General features: G+C 38.9%; 1 protein-coding gene across 1 annotated transcript in view; it reads left to right on the top strand.

The window, feature by feature from the left end:
* SCIN (scinderin) overlaps positions 1–21,793 on the top strand; it is an 85,259-nt gene that overhangs the window by 58,047 nt on the left and 5,419 nt on the right. The window contains exons 6-13 of the mRNA XM_006162064.3: positions 163–295; positions 692–780; positions 1,591–1,806; positions 4,201–4,322; positions 10,478–10,568; positions 15,156–15,326; positions 20,824–21,001; positions 21,257–21,378. Coding sequence (XP_006162126.1) covers positions 163–295; positions 692–780; positions 1,591–1,806; positions 4,201–4,322; positions 10,478–10,568; positions 15,156–15,326; positions 20,824–21,001; positions 21,257–21,378 — 1,122 coding nt within the window. The remainder of the gene's footprint in view (positions 1–162; positions 296–691; positions 781–1,590; positions 1,807–4,200; positions 4,323–10,477; positions 10,569–15,155; positions 15,327–20,823; positions 21,002–21,256; positions 21,379–21,793) is intronic.

The following is a 21,793-nucleotide window of genomic DNA, read 5'->3' on the forward strand; positions in this document are numbered from 1 at the left end:
TCCTTTTTTATTTTTACATCCTATTGGAATTTGGGGTACACATACACATGTCTGGAGTGTTTTTTCAGACTTCCAGGGGCTAGGATTTGAATTGCAGTTGACCATGTGGGATCCAGCTCCTTTAACCCATAGGGCCAGCATAACTGATGGCTTTTATATTAGGTTTCAGATGCAAGTGGATCCATGAGAGTAACTGTAGTGGCAGAGGAAAATCCTTTCTCCATGGCCATGCTGCTCTCTGAAGAATGCTTTATTTTGGATCATGGTGCCGCAAAAAAAATTTTCGTGTGGAAAGGTAAAAGATGCCATTGACAATGTTGCTGCATTTCAGATTTATAGATACTTCTTCAAAAAGATAAAAGAAATATCTTTTCCAAAAAAAGAAAACTAAGTTTTGAGATTTGATCTGTAACTATCTCACATAAACTACAATCATTTTTCCCCTGCTAGTATCCATTTACCAGGTATTCTGGGATGAAAAAAAGCATCTGGACAATAAAAAAAGAATATCCTTATAAATAGCATTCATTATTATATTATCAAATATATTTAATGTAATAGGGAATTTTTGCCATTCTCACATTGCTATATTTAAATGACAATTTAGGTGTTTTTTTTTTTTTAAACTAGTATTTGTTAATCATTTAGTATCTTCCCCCTCTGACTCTCTATAATTTACCTTATATTTTAGGTAAAGATGCTAATCCCCAGGAGAGGAAGGCTGCAATGAAGACAGCTGAAGAATTCCTACAGCAAATGAATTATTCCACCAGTACTCAAGTAGGTGTGAAAATAGACTGAGTAGGGAAAAAAAATTTAAAACAAGAAACAAGAGTGCTCAGTATATCTCCACAAAACTCATGAGAGAATTTGGTTGAACATAATGTAGCACATGAGGCCATTCTCCACTTGGGTGTGTGCCATCTTGTGCTGTATGTCCCTATACTTTGTGTTGGGAATAGAATTTTGCAGAAACTGGAGATCAGATATCATTGGGCTGCATGATAAAAAAAAGAGCCCATTAACTTCTTCCACAGCCTTTAAAACAAGATAATCAACCAATTATACACCTATCATTTATTTCTTATAGTAAGTTTTCAGACTTGGGCTAATACTGATAAACTGAGTCATCTGAAAAATCATGACATATTTTTCTATGCAAAATGCATAACATTTTTTCCGACCATCCAATAATATTGATATTCATTAGGATCAGCTAAGACACTGTCTATATTACTCTTCCTTTCTGAATCTCTTGCCTTCATCTAACTCACTTCACTTTTATGTCCTGGCACAAGAAACACACTGAGATCATTTCATCTAGCTCTCTCGTGAATTTCATATAGTCTAGCTTATTTGACTCTAGTGCTAACATATGAAAGGACTTTATTCTGGTCTCAAACATTTAAATTTAGTGGCAATTACTTGAGTTGTAAGAAGCAGGGTTGGGTTATCTTAGTTTCACAGCTTCTACATTTACATTTGTAATCACAGAAACCAAGGTAAGTTTTTCATTTCTTAGTTCTTCACTATAAATGTTTTTATTCAATCCCTTATTTTCTTATTTATTAGTACTACTTTAAATTTCAGATTCAGGTTCTCCCTGAAGGAGGTGAAACACCAATCTTCAAACAGTTTTTTAAGGACTGGAGAGATAAAGATCAGAGCGATGGCTTTGGAAAAGTGTATGTTACAGAGAAAGTGGCTCAAATAAAACAAATTCCATTTGATGCCTCAAAATTGCACAGTTCTCTGCAGATGGCAGCCCAACACAACATGGTGGATGACGGTTCTGGAAAAGTAGAGGTATTTACCTTGATTTTGTTTTGTTATCAAGTCCATTTATGCCAGTACGTGTGGACCTAGAACTTCAGGAAACCACATTTTGAAATGCGAACATTACTTAGTAATAAAGTTGATAGAGCCTGTAACTAAACTATGAAGTTTATAGCCAGAAGAGAAGTATGACCTTCACCCCCTATTTTAGAGATGTTTTGTTGATATTATAAGAGGTTAGATGATTTGTGCAAGATAACATAATTATCAGAGTAAAGACATGGCTTGAACCCAGGTGTTTTGTTTTCTTGTCCAGAACAGTTCTTTCTCTTTGAAAGCTTGTGCCTGGGTTTGTCTAGTGAGGGTATGTTGCTCCAAATATACCAACTACCATCAGTTTCTCCTTCCCCTGCACATTAGAGGCTTTCATTAAAGTAAATTTGGCATATGATAGAAACACAGATATTTTTAGAGCATTCAAATTGAGTTTGTTGACTATTCTATTTTAGACAAAAAGTGCTAAGCATCACCTAGTCATTCTGCCTAACTAAAATCTCTTTGCACTCAACCAACCAACTCATTAATCATCTAACTTAATGAGAATTGGAAGATGTCACTTCCCATTCTGAATTTTTTTTTTTTTAATGCATGCATGCACATGAGTGGTTGGGAAGGGACAGAAAAGTCTCCCCTGCATCCCCAACTGAGCCAAGTCATGCCATAACCTTTTTCCTTCAAATCTCCATCTCATCAAGATCCTGGGCACACTTGTCTCCAGCATGGCATTCCAGACTCTGGGCCAGGACTTGAACTCTGGTTGGCCATGTGGGATCCAGCTTCCTCTGTGCATCACTTAATCACCATGCTATGGGCCAGACATGAAGTATTTTAGTGACTCTCCAGTCTTTCTGAAAGACTGCGAGGCCTTCATCAGCAAGGCCTCCAAGGCCTTCCATAATTTCACCCTTGCCCTCTCCCAGTTTCACCTTCCACTCTGCTAAGGGCTGACACCTCTCTTCTGACATCTGTCTAATGTTCACTTCTCCATGGCCACTCACTCAAGTCATAAACCATAGGTCTTCTGAGAAGATTCTTGTGCTGAAATTGCCTTTCTCTGTATGCAACCATTAAGTGATATTTTTCATAAAATTTATCACATAAGTGCCATAGAATTGTTTCTATGGTACTTAACAGATTTATTTATTTATTTATTTATTTATTTTATTTATTTATTCATAGACCTCTCCCCAGTTCCCTGAAGATAGGAATTAAATTTTTCTTACAGGGGAGAGATTTTGTATTACAGGGTGTGTGTGCTTGCAAATGAGACAGAGACAAAGAAACAGAAAGCGAGAAATCACCCCCTTGGGAGGAAGGCCTTGCCACAATCCCTTCTCCTTCATTCTCCTCTCAGGATTTTGGGCACACACACACACACACACACACACACACACACACACACAGCATGATTCTCAAGTCCCCTGGGTCCAAGATATGAACCTTGGAAACCAGGTAGAAGTCCCACAGTGTAATTGCTCTGCCATCTGCTGGCCTGCTAGTCTCATGTCTTTTTTTTGTTTTTAGAATTATTTCATTTAATTATATTCATTGTCATTATTTTATTTTATTTTATGTTTTGAAGTTGACCAGAGATACACAGAGAGAGAAGGAAAGTGAGAAAGCAAGCCACCCTGTCTGGGATTTGAACCACAGTCAGCCATATGGGAGTCCAGTTCTTTGACTACCATACCACCTACCAGCCCCTAGTCTTACGTCTTAAAGCACAGGCAATAAAAGCATTTCACAACTGATAAAAATAAATTTACTTAAAAGTCAAGAGATATTACTGAGCTGAATAATGAAGTTTGCTATTCAAGACTACAGTGTTGTGTTATTTTCACTAATTGATCAAATAATAGGTTATTATTAATCAGCAGGCTCAGAATTTATCTAAATACTATAGAGAAAGCAAAATATAAGCATCTGAAAAGTCAACAAATTGTCCAATTGATAATTTCTTCCTGTTGCTTATTTGTAAACTAGTTAGAAAAATAATTTAGGGACCAGCAGTTAGCATAATGGCTATGTCGCTGGACTCCCATGTAGTCGACTGAGGTTCAAGTCCCGGACCCAGTGGCTTAAATTCTCGCTGGGCACGTGTGCATGCATGCCCAAGATCCCGAGAGGAGAATGGAGGAGAGGGGATTGCGGCGTGGCTATCCCCCCAGGGGGTGATTTCTCACTTTCTGTCTCTTTGTCTCTCTCTGTCTGGTGAGTGCACACATCCTATAGCAAAAACCTATCAAAAAAATTTTTAAAAGTTATTTAATGATAGATCTAAATTTTAAAAAATTTAAAGTCTTCTAGAAATATTGTTAGACTATGAAAAATTTTAATTTGGTATGTATATTTGAATATTTCCAGATTTGGCGTGTAGAAAACAATGGGAGGATCCAAATTGACCAAAACTCATATGGTGAATTCTATGGTGGTGACTGCTACATTATACTCTACACTTATCCTAGAGGACAGATTATCTACACATGGTAAGTTTATCTCTTGCACAAGATTTCAAGTTCCATAGGGGTCACATTTTGCTCCACACTATTATATGCCATTTGATATAGGGTAGAATAATTCTATAATTGCCCCAGTTAAATTTGTACAGCATACACATTTTCTTTTTTATAATTATTTATTTGTCATTGTTATTATTGTTGTTATTGTTTTGTAATTTGCTACAGGGCACTTGCACTTACCAGAGAGACAGAGAAAAAGAGGGGAAGTGAGAAAGCAAGCTGCCAGGTCCAGGACTCAAACCACACAAAGTCATATAGAAGTCCAGCGCTTTGACCACCAGACCACTTGCTGGCCTCCATATTTTCTTTTTCTTTTTTTTGAAAGGTTTTTGCTATAGGGCCCGTGTGCTCACCAGAAAGACAGAGAGAGATAGAGAGATAGAAAGTGAGAAATCACTCCCCAGGGTGGATGGCCACGCTGCAATCCCTTCTCCTCCATTCTCCTCCTGGGATCTTGGGCACACATGCACATGTGCCAGGCATGAATTTAAGCCACTGGGTCTGGGACTCGAATCGTGGTCGACTACATGGGAGTCAGTGACATAGCCATTACTCCAACTGCTGGTGCCCCATATTTTCTTTTAACATAATTTTTTACTATGTCTTATTGCTGCTATCCACAGGAAGATAAATTTAGATAAAAAAATAATCTTTTTTAGGAATAAAAAAATAATCTTTTTTAGGAAAAGGTTTTGATAGCTTTGATAGTGCTCTCTTGGATATGTCGTTGAATATTGGGTACAAGTCTTCTTATAGGTAAAATTCACAGAGGCCCATCCTGATTAGAGCTATGAAGCTGTAGTGAGGGAAATACTGAAAAGGATATAACTTGTGATTCCATTTTATATTCCAAAGATCTCAAATTTATGCATCCTTACTCACTGTCCTCATGAAATTCACAATAATACTGGAGAAGATATGCCAGCATAACTTACATAATCTTATATAATGATTTGAGTTCATGGAAGTTTAGATTTACGTACAATTAATACCAAAGCCCTGCTCCAGGAGGAAGGACCTAATGTCCAACCACATAAGTACCTATATCATGCTGGGCTATTTTAAGGGATAAGGATTCCAATCATATAACATGTGCTTCTCTAGCCTTTTACTAAGTGATATCAAAGTAAAATAGATTATTGCTAAGAAGATGTAAAAACAAAAGAATTTTCAGAAAAGATCTTAAATTTGAGAGGTATGGGTACATGGGGGAAGCAGAATCCTACCTTTGCCTACAGATAATGACAGTTTTCAATAGATTGAATTCAAGTATCTACTGAGATGGTGACATTTCTCTTTAACCTCACATCAGATGTCAGAGTCACATTTATCCCAACAGTCAGGCCATTTATTTTGTCCAATGCCTTGAGCCCAACCAAGTTCAGGAGATGGACTATTACCTAAGGAGTGGTTTAGGAAACAGAAACATCAGTATCACCTGGAAGCTCATTAGAAATGCACACTCTCAGTCCCCACCTTTCACCAACTAAACCAGAGACTGCATTTTAATGAGATCCTTGGGCAATTCATACATACATACCTTAATGATTAACAGGTACTAAACGCTATCTTCCTGCTGGAATAACCTAGACAATGTTGTACAAATCAAACTGCTCTCACCCCACACTATATTAATCAAAATATCAGATGGTTGGATTCATGAGATTCTAATGTACACCTGCATTAATGAGAACCACTGTATCCAGAGACATTTCTGACTTCACTGATTCTATATCTTATCCAAGATGAATGTAGTTATTTAGTTCTATGGTTAAGATGGTTAAGATGCTATCTGTTGTTTTTTTTTTTAGAGAGAGAGATTTTTGCTATAAGGCAGTGTGCTTAGCGGAAAGACAGAAAGCAAGAAATCACAACACCACCACCCCACCCCACCCCCGCCCAGGGTGATGGTCACACCACAATCCCATCTCCTCCATTCTCCTCTAGGGATTGTGGGCACACACACATGCCCAATGTGAGTTTAAGCCACCAGGTCCAGGACTTGAACTGCGGTTGACTATATGGGAATCCAGCAACATACCCATTACACCATCTGCTAGTCCCAAAATGTTATCATTTTTTTTTTTTTTGGAGAGGTTTTTGCTATAGAGCACATGTGCTCACCATAAAGACAGAGAGAGACAGGGAGACAGAAAGCGAGAAATCACCCCCCAGGGGGATGGCCACACCGCAATCCCTTCTCCTCCATTCTCTTCGTGGGATCTTGGGCATGTACACACACTCACCCGGCATGAGTTTAAGCCACTGGGTCCAGGACGTTAACCGCAGTCTACTATATGGGAGTCCAGTGACATAGCCATTACGCCAACTGCTGGACCCCCAAGCTGCTATCTTAACAGCATTCATTTTTCAGTCAGCATGTTTGCGCCAGCAAAGTACTAGATATTTCCACATATTATCCCTCTCCCAAAAATAAAGAAAAAAGAAGAAAGGGGATCAGACAGGTTAAATAATTTAACCCAAAATCAAAACTATTGGGATGATTAATAGGTTATTTTTAGTGTAAAATAAAGGGCATTAAGATACCACCAAACTAAATAATCTCTGTGGAATTATAGACACAGTTTACTCCTAAATAGAGGACACCTAGAAGTGACATTAAAGTGGGAGCTAAACAGGCAAGCAGAAAGGGAAGTTATTCTGAGCGATGCAGGAAAAAAGTGTACTCAAGTCTACTAATAAGGAAGTATGGCTAGAGCAAGATAGGAGCAAAAGATAAAATCAGAGAAATAAGAATCAAATTATAAATGGCCTTGTAAAACCATGCTTCGTTTCTTTATTTTCAGAGCTTTGGGAGCAACCAAAGAGCTGCACAAAGGACTTACATGATTGTTTTTCATTTTAGAGAAATTATTCTGGTTGACATCTGAATGATGGATTGGTGGGGGAAAACTAGAGGCAGAGAGACCACTGGGAATTAGTTGTAGTTAGTCAGCCGAATAGCAATGTGTCCTAAACTCAGAGTAATGACAACAAGATGGAAATAATGAGACAAAATTGTAAGGTGTTAAGGAGTTGGCATCGGAAAGACTGGTTGTGGGAAAAGGAGAAGATGATAAAATCAAAGATGACCCCCAAGTTTCTGGTCTGAGCAAGTAATGCTTTTATAGGAATGTAAATATAACCTATTTACATAAAGTCCAAACAGAGTTAAAGGTAAAAGACTAGAATTAAATCAACTTCTGAATATACAGATATGTATGTTTTCATTCTGAAAACTTGTATTCTGAAATTATAGAAGAAAAATAATTTTAGCAATGATCACTTTTCTCTGAAATTAAACATTGAACAAGTGACAATGATGAATCTCTTGAAGTAATAGATTCCATTTATTTTTTTAAAGGAAAAAGTACTACAGTTTTATAAAACAGAAATTATTTTAATGTAGATTGCTTTTCTTTCTTTTTCTCCTGCCTAAGCATAAGATTTTAAAATTAAGGGGAAAGAGCCACTATTTTATGTCTGGATTAAATTGGAATAATTGGAACCTTTGGTTATAGTATAAAAAGCAAATTCATTTGGATCTGTGTGGATTGGAGTATGGTACTATGACAGAATGGGAAGAAGGGCTTCAGATAATAGTGAAGTGTTTATTGGGACCAGCAGATGGCATAATGGCTGCATTGCTGGACTCCCATGTAGATGACCACAGTTCCAGTTCCAGACCCAGTGGCTTAAACTCATGCCAGAGTGCATACCCAAGATCCCAAGGGGAGAATGGAGGAGAAGGGCTTGTGGCGTGACCATCCCCCTGGGGGCGGGGGTGATTTCTCGCTTTCTGTCTGTCTCTGTCTTTCTGGCAAGCTCATGTGCCCTATAGCAAAAACTTCTCCCACCACCCCCCCCGCCAAAAAAAATAGTGAAGTATTTATTAAGAGTGTCAGAAGGGAAAAGTTTGGTGATATTTTTTAGGATTGCTTGTTGAAATAATCCAAGATGGTAGAGCAAAAGAAATGCAAAAGCTGGGTGATACTATCTATTAGTTGGTTGAATTTTTTTCCTCCACGGTAAAGGTAAAATGAAAAACAGCCATTTTTAACAACAGGTGGAGCAAGAAGTCAGGAAATTACAAGTATGAGCAAGGAATAGCATATGGTGACAGACATGCTAAAGGCCATCACCATGTGCTCTGTGCTATGCCCCACGGTATGTTTCAGGCGACTCACAGAGTTTATTAGCATTATTAAGCACATGGAAAATTTAGGCTACTAACATCAAAAGACTGTATTTTGTAGGCACTTTTATTAGGAAAAAATTTTTTTCATTTTCTTATGTACCTATGTGCATGTTTTTTTTTGGGTAGCCCTTTGTGGAACAGTTTTATGTCAAATATTTATTTATGCTGGCCTGGTGAAGAAAATCTGTGATAAGACATGCACCCTGCTTCCAGTACGCTGGTGATGTGTTGCCCAGGGTCATGGGTTATTTTAATCTGTTCTGACTATGGAACAGGTTACTGTCATGGTGTCAGATGAAAAGATATGTTTAACTTTCAAAATCCAATTCCAAGTTTAGTATTGCTATTACTAACCCCTAATCAGACAGAGATAGGGACGTTACCTAAACCAAACAAACAAACAAAAATAAAACAAAAAAAAAAAACCAATGCTCAGTGAATGCTTAGGCTATTCAGGTTTTTGTTTGGTTTGGTTTACCTACAACTCATCAGACAGACATATTTCCCAAAGATTGCTTTGGGAAAGTGATTTAGAGTGGCTAAAGTGATATAGAGTTATCACCCACAAGTGACCCTAGAAAAAGTTGCAAGTGAACTGGACAAATTGATTTACAGACCCTTATCTGGGTCCCACAGTTCAGCATTTCTTACTGCTTTATTAAAAATTTCTTACAAAATTGCCAGAATGAGGGAACCAGCAGTTAGCGTAATGGCTATGTCGCTGGACTCCCACGTAGTCGACCGCAGTTCGCGTCCTGGACCTGGTGGCTTAAAACTCACGCCGGGTGCGTGTGCATGCGTGCCCAAGATCCTGACAGGAGAATGGAGGAGAAGGGATTGCGGCGTGACCATCTCCTCTGGGGGATGATTTCTCACTTTCTGTCTCTATGTCTCTCTCTGTTTGGCGAGCGCACGTGCCCTATAGCAAAAACCTCTCAAAAAAAAAAAAATTGCCAGAATGACGAAATAGAGCTTACCGTTTGCCTACATCCAATTATTTTCTTGATTTTTCTGGGCTCCAGACAGTTGGTTCTGTGTTCATTAAAAATTCCAAGAGGGGCCAGCAGATGGCATAGCAGTTACATTGCTGGACTCCCACAAGGCCTACTACAGTTTGGGTCCTGGGCCCAGGGCCTTGAAAAGTATACCAGGCGTGTGTTCATACATGCCCAAGATCCCTGAAGGAGAATGGAGGAGAAGGGATTGTGGTGGCTATCCTCCTGAGGGGCAATTTCTTACTTTCCCTCTCACCGTCTCTGTGAGACAAAAACTTCTTTAAAAAAAAAAAACTTAAGAGAGATAAAATGCCTCAGTTCGAGTCCCGGACCCAGTGGCTTAAACTCACGCCGGGCGCGTGTGCGTGCGTGCCCAAGATCCCGAGAGGAGAATGGAGGAGAAGGGATTGCGGTGTGGCCATCCCCCCTGGGGGGTGATTTCCTGCTTTCTATCTCTCTGTCTCTCTCTGTCTGTCTGGTGAGCGCACGCGCCCTATAGCAAAAACCTCTCAAAAAAAAAATGCCTAGTACATATAGTTCTAGACAATACACAGGGCAACTCAATACTTAGAAAAGAAAAAAAAAAAAAACAGAAAAACTATAGCTTCTGACACAGCCACAGGGGCACAGAAGTAGCATGACATTCTGCAATGCTGGAAACCATATGGAAGAGTAGGATTTGGTTTCTATGTCTAACAGGCACCCATGCCTGCCTATGAATTTGGCTGGTTGAGAAGACTGGGGATGAGGGATTGGGATGTGGGATCCTGTTGAGGGTATTTGTCTTTGTCTCTCTCATGAAAGAAAAAAAAGTAGCTTCAACAGCTTATATAAATTGGTTTCTTATTAATCCTTTATAATAGTTTAAGTTTCTGCTTGAAATACTTCCACTTAAATGTAAGTTAATTTATTTTACTTTATATCACTAGGCAAGGAGCAAATGCCACAAGAGATGAGCTGACAACATCAGCATTCCTAACTGTTCAATTGGATCGGTCACTTGGAGGACAAGCTGTGCAGGTTCAAATTTTTTTTTTTTTTTTTTTGGAGAGATTTTCACTGTAGGGCGCGTGCGCTCGCCAGACAGACAGAGAAAGACATAGAGACAGAAAGCGAGAAATCACCACCCAGGGGGGATGGTCATGCCGCAATTCCTTCTCCTCCATTCTCCTCTCGGGATCTTGGGCACGTACGCACATGTGTCTGGCGTGAGTTTTAAGCCACCGGGTCCGGGACACGAACCGCGGTCGACTACGTGGGAGTCCAGCGACATAGCCATTACGCTAACTGCTGGTTCCCGGAATTTTTTTTTTTAAGAATTCTTTTAGGGACCAGCAGATAGCATAATGGCTACATCACTGGACTCCCATGTAGTCGACTGCGATACGAGTTCCGGACCTGGTGGCTTAAACTCACTCCAGGCATGTGTGCGTGTGTGTCCAAGATCCCGAAAGGAGAATGGAGGAGAAGGGATTGTGGCGTAGCCATTCCCCCTGGGGAGTGATTTCTCGCTTTCTGTCTGTCTGTCTCTCTCTGTTTTTCTGGTGAGTGCACATGCCCTATAGCATAAAACCTATCAAAGAAAAAAAAAAAAAGGAAGGAAGGAAGGAAGGAAGGAAGGAAGAAAAGAATTGTTTTACTTAACTTTATTTATTTATTTTAATTTAACCAGACAGGGACAAAGAGAGAGAGAGGGGAAAAAACTGCCAGGTCCGGGACTGAAACCATGGTCGGCCATGTGGGTGTCCAGCGTCCTTAACCACCATGCCACCTACCAGCCCCACAGGTTGGGATATTTTTATAACCAAAATTCACATAGGTCAACATTTTGCTAATTCAATCTCTAAAATTCCCCTCCCAAGTTAGGATGAGAAGTTGACATCTTCTCATGCCATACAAGCTCTCTCAGATTCTACAAAAGAGGGAACAAATCAAAAACAACAAAAAATTAACAGATTTGAGAGCCCAAAAGAATCTTCCCATTAGAATCATACCACATGTCAGTGACAGTCACATGCCATTAAAACTGTTTTACTTGTGTTATTATTTCTGGCTTTCATTAACCAGATATGGTAGGCATGGTAATGCCCCCGAAATGTTCAGGTCCTAATCCTCAGAACCTGATAAAATGTTATGTTATAAGGCAAAAAATAATTAAAGTTTAAGGTCTACTAATAAGTAGCCTAAGGCTTGAAGACCTTAAAACAGAGTGATTATCTGGGATTACTGGATAGGCTAAGGGTGATCACCAGAGTCCTTATAAGTAAAACAAAGAGCCAAGCAGAGTTAGAAGGGCATAAAATAAGAAAGATTCAACTGTCTGATTGCTAGCTTTGAAGGTAGATGGGCTCTCCTCCCACCCCCCTGCAGCTAGCGAATATGTAAACTTAAGAAACAGGAAAAGGCAAGGAAGTGAACTCACTACTAGAGAAAAATTATCCCAGATTTTGGCCCAGTGATTAAATTAGCCCAGTAACTCATTTTGGATTTCTAACCTCCAGAACTGTAAGGTATAATTAAAAAAAAAAAAAAAAAGTTGTTTAAACCACTAAAATTATGGTAATTTGTTACAACATCAATTGGAAATAAATGCAATAGTATAGAACAAACATAAATAATTCTACTGAATAAGAAAGTTGAACAATATTTTACACACTCTCAAATCATGAAAGTGTATAAGTTATGTTTTGCAGAGGCACACTGAAATAAATCTTAGAAAGGGAGCATGGATCCTATTTTTTTTCCCCTTTTAGGTATCAGAAGCTTGACTGAAACAAAAGTCCAACACCCAAACATGAGGGGGCAGTGGAGGAGAGGTGGAAAAGACTGATAGAACTGAAGAGGAGGGAAGAAAAGAGAGGACAAAGATAAGGAAAAAGAGAGAGAAGGAAAAGGGAGAGGTGGGAAGAAAGAGAGGGAAATCGTGGAGGAAGAAATGAGAGCAGAAGGGAGTACAGAGGAGGAGGGGGAAAAGCGTTTCTGCCTGCCTGTGTGTTTTGCCTGGCCAGTTTGGGGAAGGCATTTGCTCCCATCTGCTGGGACAAGTATCTTCCAGATTGGGGTTTGCACTGAAAGCAGGTATTCAGTTGGCCAACATGGTGAAGTTTCTGATACAGCAGCATTAACCATTCCTCCTGCGGGTCATATCTGTTTAACAGTCTCATGACTAATGTCAAATGAGCTCAAATTCTATGAGGTATACAAGTTTTTGTTTTGTTTTCAAGTTTTTATAAATGTGAAATTGCTTATTTTTCTTTTTCTTTTTTTTTTGGAGAGATTTTTGCTATAGGGCATGTGTGCTCACCAGAAAGACAGAGACAGAGAGACAGGAAGCAGGAAATCACCCCCCGGGGGGATGGCCATGCCGCAATACCTCCTCCTCCATTCTCCTCTCGGGATCTTGGGCATGCATGCACACGTGCCCAGCATGAGTTTAAGCCACCAAGTTCGGGACTTGAACCGTGGTCAACTACATGGGAGTCCAGCAACATAGCCATTACGCTAACTGCTGGTCCCTGAAATTGCTTTTTCAAAGGCAATAATTAAATAAAGAGGTAAGTCAGATACTTTACAATATATTGGGTCGCTGGAAAAGTCATGACATATTTTTCTGTTCATACAAAAATGCATCATGACTTTCAACGACCCAGTAAAGTCTAAGATCTGAAGGCTGAATTATGTTTTTTAAGTTTCTTCCCTTTCCATTTGGTATTTTTTAATAATTAATTGCATATTAAATTTTGTTTTTACAGATTAACTTGATGACCATTAATTTAAAATTAACAAGATGATTGGATTTTTTAAATGCACTCTACTTTATTTCCCTGTTAATTCATTTATTGAATGAAATATTTCTAGCTAAGAACTGACACCATCTATGATATTTAGTTGATCTTTAAAGTATTGCTTACCAAATTATTCAAAAACTTTGGAGATATGCATTGCCTCTCACGTAGTACAAATTTCACAGAAGAACATTTGATTTACCAAAATAATAAATTGCTATAAATTTGTTAGCCGGTTGATCCTAAGATAACAAAATGGTGATTTTTAGTTTCATCACTAGATGGCAGTAGTTTAAAATAATACATTAAAAGTAAGGACCTATATTGCTGTTTTGCATATTCCCTTGCAGAGTATATTTTCAGTGCTGAATATTTTCTAATCTACCTTTTCCCATTTCTTAGCCTCCTTTCAAGTAGAGGATGGGCCTTAATCAGTGGTCCCCTTTCTCTTAACGTTGGCAATTGAAGTAAAATCTGTGAAATGCTGAGCTGGTAGTTTTAGTACCTCCCACCCCTTCCTTATCCAAGCTCTGGGACTGTGACTAAAGAAATATTTCCATAATTTTCTGCTCACTTATTTAAACACCTACCAATTAAAATATATTTATGGACCAGCAGGTGGTGTGGTGATTAAGCACTGGATTCCACATGGCCAACTCTGCAGTTTGAGTGCCAGACCTGGCAGCTTGAAAAACATGCTGGGCACATGTGCAAGTGTGCCCAAAATCCTGAGAGGAGGATGGAGAAAAAGCTATTGCAACATGGCCATCCCCCCATGGGGGGTAATTTCTGAGGAAAAAAATGGAAAAAGAAAAAAAAAAAAGATGTTTATGAAGATAATTCTTTTTAGTGCTCCCTAGGATTCCCTGTAATAGTAGGTGCATCAGCACTCTCACTCACCTGGCTTTTAGAAAAGAACAAAACAGAATAGAGATGAAATAGATTGAGATGGTTAAATTTTAGCATAAGGCAGAAAAAGATAGAAAATAAAATGGGACAGACACAATATTTGAACTCTTCATGTTTAAAAAAAAAATCCATCACTAGTTTATGCAAGAGAGAAAATTCTAATCCAATTTAGGTGTTAATTTAGTAGATAAAATCAAGTAAATAATTTATTGTTAATTTTCTTCAATTTCCTCATTCTGAAAAGCCCTTATATTGTATAAAAACAAGTTGCTTGTGTTGAACATATCTACTATTACCATTTCTATAGGTAAGTTAAAAAGTAAAAAGTATACTCAATTTATTTTTGACAATTTTTAATGTTTGGATAGAAATCTTTTTTGTATTTGGTTTTTTTTTCCTCATATATATGAGGGTATAGACATAATGAGTATGATTTTGCATTAAATTATATTTTGAACCATTTCAATGCATATCCCATATCCTTCGAAACCAGATCCAAAACGTACAAGAATCTAGTATGTCTATAATATACTGATGCTCTTGAAAAGAGTAATTGTCATATAAAGTTACAGACACCAGCACTTTACTGTTGATGGCTTTTCTCTTTTAGCAATGTATCTGAACAAACTTACATCTTCATGCTTTCTGAAAGCAGAAAGTGCTACAGTGTGATGATGCTTCCCCTGACAAGAAGCTACTTAAGGACACTATGTCTGGGTGACAAAAAATTCTGAAGTTAAAGAGGGAGCTAGGTTTATCATGGGCCTACATTTTCCATTAACCATTATTCCTCCTGTTCTGGAATTTTGTTCTTTGTTTTTAAGAAAAATAAGAACACACTTAAAAATATTACCTTTCTCATTGCACTGTTTCTTTTATTTCTTTTATTCTTCTGCCTTCCCCTGCCCTCCAGATTAGAGTTTCTCAAGGCAAAGAGCCTGCTCACCTGCTGAGTTTGTTCAGAGACAAACCACTCATTATTTACAAGAACGGGACATCAAAGAAAGGAGGTCAGGCACCTGCCCCTCCTATACGTCTCTTTCAAGTACGAAGAAATCTGGCATCTATTACCAGAATTGTGGAGGTAATGTTATACATTCAATAAAACAAGTCCTGGTTACAGACTTGCCAAAGGACCTGAGCCATTAACAAATATTAGTCTTCTAAAAATTGGCAAGTAAACTGTCATTTCTATAATTAATCCACTATTCAGAATAAAAAAAAATAAAAGCAGGAGAGTAAAAGTTAACTTCAGGTACCAAGCTTCTTACATTTTTCAGATGCATTGTAGTCAAACAAATGAATATTGACAACATAACAAATCAAGCTATCAAAGGCATGAGGTAGCTTAACATCTGTTTTGGGGTAGACAGATCATGGATGGTCGGGTGACTCACCACACTGGGGAGATTTGAGGGAGAAGGTCCTTGTTCTCACAAGTGTAACAAATGTGGGAAGCAAGTCTGACCGTACTGGGCCAGAAACATAACTGTTCTGGCTAAATAAATTATCTCTAACAGCACCTGGGAAGAAATCAAACCCCATGTCATGGTGCTGTAAAAAGACCTCCAGGTATAGGCAAGACCAGCCTGCCCAGTTTTAAATAGTTGAATGCTGGGACCAGCAGATAGCATAATATTTATGTTGTATTCCCACGTAGTCGACTGTAGTCCAAGTCCCAGACCTGGCGACTTAACTCCTGCTGGGTGCATGTGCGTGCATGCCCAAAATCCCAAGAGGAGAATGGAAAAGGGACTGTGGCGTGGCCATCCTCCCTGGGGAGTGATTTCTCACTTTCTGTCTCTTTGTTTCTCCAGCGAGTGCATACACCCTATAGCAAAAATCTCTAAAAAAAAAAAAAAAAAAAAAAAAAAAGCTGAATGCTTTGACGTATAGGACAATCTCATCAGATCCTATTCACTTCAGTTACCATATGAAATCTAAGTCTCCCAAATCACCCTGAACTTCCCTGCACACTCTGAATATCCCCAAATCTGGAACCATCTCCAACCCTTCCCCTGTGCATAAGCCATTTAGCTGAGCCTTTAAAACTACATGAGTTATCTTTTGTTTGTAAGCTCTTCTCTAAGCCTCCCTTCCTTTTCACCTTCTTGCTCTATGCCTGTCCTCTGAGGACAGATTCTCATACAGTCCTCTCGAGTGAAAGTTGTGTTTTCACACCATGCCCACTGAGCAGGGCTCAGGAATGTTCACTCTTGAGCGTTCAGTTTCTCTCCATTTTATTAGATGTTCCTTCTCCGAGCCCTCTTGTGCTGTCGTCTACTGAGCTGCCAGCCCTTCCCCTCTTATTCCTTGATGGCTTCAGTCATTACCCTACTCTCTCCATCACTCTGGCTTCTCTCTTCCAATCTTATTTTCCTTGACTCATTTCATCTCACACTCACATTGTCCTATACTAAATCTGGCTATTGACAATAACTGTAGCTCCTCAGAAATCTGTTTCAATCATCTAATCTCTGACAGCTATCTTCTGTTTGGTTCCTTGAATCCAGAATACATACATAGTAATTCTCCAGTCCCAGGACTAAATCCACAACACAAATCCTCTTCAGCCTTCATATTCTTCATGTCCTTATCTTTCTCAAATCTCTAGCATCCTCTGTTCACTATGGTAACTTTGATTCAGAGTTCATAGAGAACATAGAAAAAATCACATATAGATCACCTCAACTACTCCCCTAAAATTTCACCAAATTGTCTACAGCTATACATAATCTCTTTGTTTTATGAAATAAGTTTTAATTTTAATATATGTATATAATATTTTATCAGTGACTTACATATAGCATTTTATAAATTAATATCACTACATTATTGTCTATAAGTTAGTAATAAGTAATACATTTGTATAAAATGATATATCAATAAATAATTTAATGAATGTTTGTTGCATAAAATTTTTTAAATGGCTCCTATCTAAGACCAAATTCCTCCTGCTCCCAACCCACTACCATCTTCTGTCTAGGATCCTCTCCCGTTGTTTTCCTGAATCACCTTTTTCCTGTGCATTTATCTCACTTCCAGTTCATCAAGACTATAAGCAATAATCTATTTTCTCTTCTGTGTCATCAATTTATCCCTCTATCCTAGATCATTATTTTGAAATACAAAGATCCCTTTTTAAAAAGCTGTCATTTCTTTCAAAACTCTCTTGACCTTCACCTCTTCTGCTGCCAAATCTGTCTGTCTGTCTTAAAAGCATACATTCTTGAAAGAGTTGCCTTTACTCACTTCCGTCTCTACCTTTTAAGCCTATTTTCTCTAAATCAAATCCATCAGGAGTCCATGCTCACCACTCCACTGGTTCCTTTCTCTTAGGTCACCAGGAAAGTCTAGATGCATTTTTGCATAGAAAAACATAGAAAAATACATCACAAGGATATTATAGCTCTCAATGGCCTACCTCTTGCCACAATCAAAAGTAACTTCTCTGATTTCTTTTCTCTTAACCTCCCACTAGCATTTGCCACAATCAACCTCTCCTATTTTATTAAACACTTTTTTTTCCTCACTAGGTCTGTAACATCACATTTATCATGATTTCTTCTAAGCCTATTGGCCATTTGTCTAGGGACAGTTTTGCCATTTTTTCCTTATCTTCTTGATCTCTACATACTTGGGTGCTCCAAGGTTCAGTCTTGGCCCTCTTTCTTTTTTTTTTTTTTTTTTTTTCCATGTTTAAGTCTTGCCCCTTTTTTTTTTTTTTTTTTTTTTTTGAGAGTTTTTTTTCGCTATAGGGCGCATGCGCTTGCCAGACAGACAGAGAGAGACATAAAGACAGAAAGCGAGAAATCACCCCCCAGGGGGGATAGTCACGCCGCAATCCCTTCTCCTCCTTTCTCCTGTCAGGATCTTGGGCACGCACGCACACGCGCCCTGCGTGAGTTCTACGCCACCAGGTCCAGGACACAAACCATGGTCGACTACGTGGGAGTCCAGAGACACAGCCATTACGCTAACTGCTAGTTCCCAGTCTTGGCCCTCTTCATAGTGACCTCATTCAGTCATATAGTTTAAATGCCAGCTTACACACTGATCTCTTCCAGAACATTCTGTGCATGAATTTTCATGTATTCAATTATGACTAATTTTTTATTTATCTATCAAATTGACAGTTAAACTCTCATCCATGGGCACTCAGTTGATTTCAGATTTGAACCAGAATGCATCATTCTTACATTCCTGATCTCCTTTCCAGTGGGCATTTTTTTTTTTTAATGAGAAATCATCAGTTGTTTGCAGTGTTTCTCATTCCCTTGCAGCCTCTCAAACAAACCCTTACATTCCCAGCCTCTATCAAATGCACTAACCAATCATTTTATAAGACTCTCTATATTCATCTACAGGCAGGTTAAAGGTTTATAAATGGCCCATTTTGGATCACCTTCCCTTGTCCCGCACACCTGTCTGGGCACAGCCCTCTAATCACTTTCTCATTCCTCTGTATCACTAAGAAGACATAGATCAGTAATTGGAGCCCTAAACACCAGACATGGTTCCTGTAGTTCTCCATCATCACTTCTGATAGATTCCTTTGAACGTGGTCCATGAAGCCTCATTCATCTTGAGAAAGGGCTACACTTCCCTAAACGCTACCAATCCCTGTGACACATCTTGCATACTTCCAACAGCCATTCCTCCTCCTGAAATGCTCTCTGAGTACAGGGTCCTGTCAAGGCTGCTAATATCCAACTTTCCACATAGTTAATACCTTCATCCTGGCAGTTTAATGTGCTGAGCCTAGTTGAATCATTTGGCACAGCAGATCACTCCTGCCTTCTTGAAACATTTTATTCACTTGGCTTCAAGACCACTGTGTTCTCTTATTTTCCTCTTCCTTCTTGCCTGCCCCATCTCAGTCTTGCTTACTGGGCGTTATTCATTTCATACATCACACTCAGTTCCATAGTTGTGCAGAAAGTCATACATAGTGATGTAATTACGCATATGGTCAGACAGGTTTTCACAATCTATATAGTCACAAAATCACAGGGTCACAGACAAAGTCAAAGACATAAGCCCATCCTAAGACCCCATGTTCATTACCAAGTCTGAGACTTTGCATGTGCTTTGTTCCTGCCCAAAGGTTCCACCTTCTACCTCATCTTTTGTCAGACCTAGTCAGGCCACCTCACTCCTCTGTGGTCCCATGGACCAAAACTCTGCTCATCTGTAGAATTCTAGACTGTGTCTGCAGCTTCTCGGTAGGAAAGAACTATGCTTATATCATATCAGTGCTATGTTTGTAATCCCTTATAGTCATTTATAATTTGGTCTATAATTTATCTGGACCTTAAGAACCTTTTAGTGAGTTAGTAGCATTATCTCTTTGCCTACATTGGACTTTAGTTCATTTTATGATTTTTTAGATTTCTATTTGGTTATTTGAAAATTTTCTCCTTAGTAGGGGAGAGAAAACTTAATACCTTCTTGCTTGATGTATATCATTTAAGAATACTATACACTTTCCAAACATAAATTAACCCATTCTTATTTTTATGGTATTCTTTGACTATTATCTTGTTATTTTTCCAGACACTCAATTTTTTTTTTTTAAGAGAGACTTTTGCTATAGGCTAACCAGAGTGTATTAACCAGATAAACAGACAGAAAGACAGAAAATGAAAAATCACCCCCAGAGGGTTGACCGCAAATGATCGCAATCCATTTTCCTCCATTCTTCTCTCAGAATTTTGGGCATACATGCACACGTGCCAGGTGGTTCTGGGGCTTGAACCGTGGTTGGACTCTGTGGGAGTCCAGCAACTTAACCATTATGCCATCTGCTAGTCTTAGACACTCAGTTCTTATCACTTAAGTTTGACTAATTTTACTCTGAAAGCTCTCTATCACTTTCTTGGTTTTTTGTTTTTTGTTTTTGAGAGGTTTTTCCTATAGGGCGCGTGTGCTCGCCAGACAGACAGACAGAAAGCAAGAAATCATCCCCCAGGGGCAATGGCCATGCCGCAATCCCTTTTCCTCCATTCTCCTCTTGGGATCTTGGGCAGGCACGCACACGTGCCCAGCGTGAGTTTTAAGCCACCAGGTCTGGGACACTAACCGCAGTTGACTACATGGAGTCCAGCGACATAACCATTATGCTAACTGCTGGCCCCAAAGCCCTCTACTACTTTCTGAGAACAGTTGAGCATTAAAGTGGTTCAGATCAAAATCTCCTACCCTAATGTTCCAGATGCCATAGTGGTGCCGTAGAGCTGCCTGAATTAATTTCTAGGGATAGAGCAGAAGGCTATGGATATTTTGTGTGTATGTGTGTGTGTGTGTGTGGGGGGGTGTTAGAATTATTTTATTTCATTTATTATCATTATCGTTATTTGTTTAATTTGACCAGAGAGAGACAGAGAGAGAGAAAGGGAAAGTAGTAAAGCAAGCCTCCAGGTCTGGGACTCGAACTGTGATTGGCCATATGAGAGTCCAGCACATTAACCACCATGCCACTTTCTGGCCCTGGATGTTTTGTTAACAGTCATTTTTCTGGACATGTTTGTTGAGGGAGCAGCTATGTATTTGAATCACTATTATTTTTCTTGATATCCTAGGTTGATGTTAATGCAAATTCTTTGAATTCCAATGATGTTTTTGTCCTGAAACTGCAACAAAATGATGGCTACATCTGGATAGGAAAAGGTGCTAGCCAGGAGGAAGAGAAAGGAGCACAATATGTAGCAAGTGTCCTCAAATGCAAAACTGTAAGGATTCAGGAAGGCGAGGAACCAGGTATGTGCTATGGAGCCAATGTAACCAAATTTACATTTGTATGTGCTTGCTAACCAACTCCTCATAGTCACTTTTTAATGATTATAGGAGGTTAAAAAATCCCTCCTTAGTTGTGAAAGTAGGTGATGGTACCCCATATATACTTACGTAACTTCTTCACATGAAATTCCAGGTAAGATAGCATTTGTTAATGTAAAATAATAACAATTATATGCTACTGAATTTGCATTGAATAACTCAGTATATTTTCCACAGATGAGTTTTGGAATTCCCTTGGAGGGAAAAAAGACTATCAGACTTCACCATTGTTAGAAACCTTGGCCGAAGATCATCCACCTCGGCTTTATGGCTGCTCTAACAAAACTGGAAGATTCATTGTAAGTGTTTTAGGAAACAGTGGGATAGAACTTAATATAGAACTTAATAACATTTGGAGAGTATTCCTATGTTGGCTCTGATATTTTCTAGCCATGTCACAGCTGTGAGCCTTAGTTTCTGTTTACCGGCACAGGACAGATGATAATCTTTGCTCTACACCAGGTAATTTTAAGGATCAATGATTCAATGGGTGTGAAAGCATTGAGAATAGATTAATATGGGGGGGCCAGCAAATGACATAGTGGTTACATCACTGGACTCCCACATGGTCAACTGTGGTTTGAATCCTGGACCTGGTGGCTTAAAAATCACTCTGGGCATATGTGCATGCATGCCCAAGATCCCAATAGGAGAATGGAGAAAAAGGGATTGCAGCATGGCCATGCCTCCTAAGAGGTGATTTCTCTCTTTCCC

Source organism: Tupaia chinensis, unplaced genomic scaffold (assembly GCF_000334495.1).
Source record: "Tupaia chinensis unplaced genomic scaffold, TupChi_1.0 Scaffold139677_1, whole genome shotgun sequence".
Classification (NCBI taxonomy): domain Eukaryota; kingdom Metazoa; phylum Chordata; class Mammalia; order Scandentia; family Tupaiidae; genus Tupaia; species Tupaia belangeri.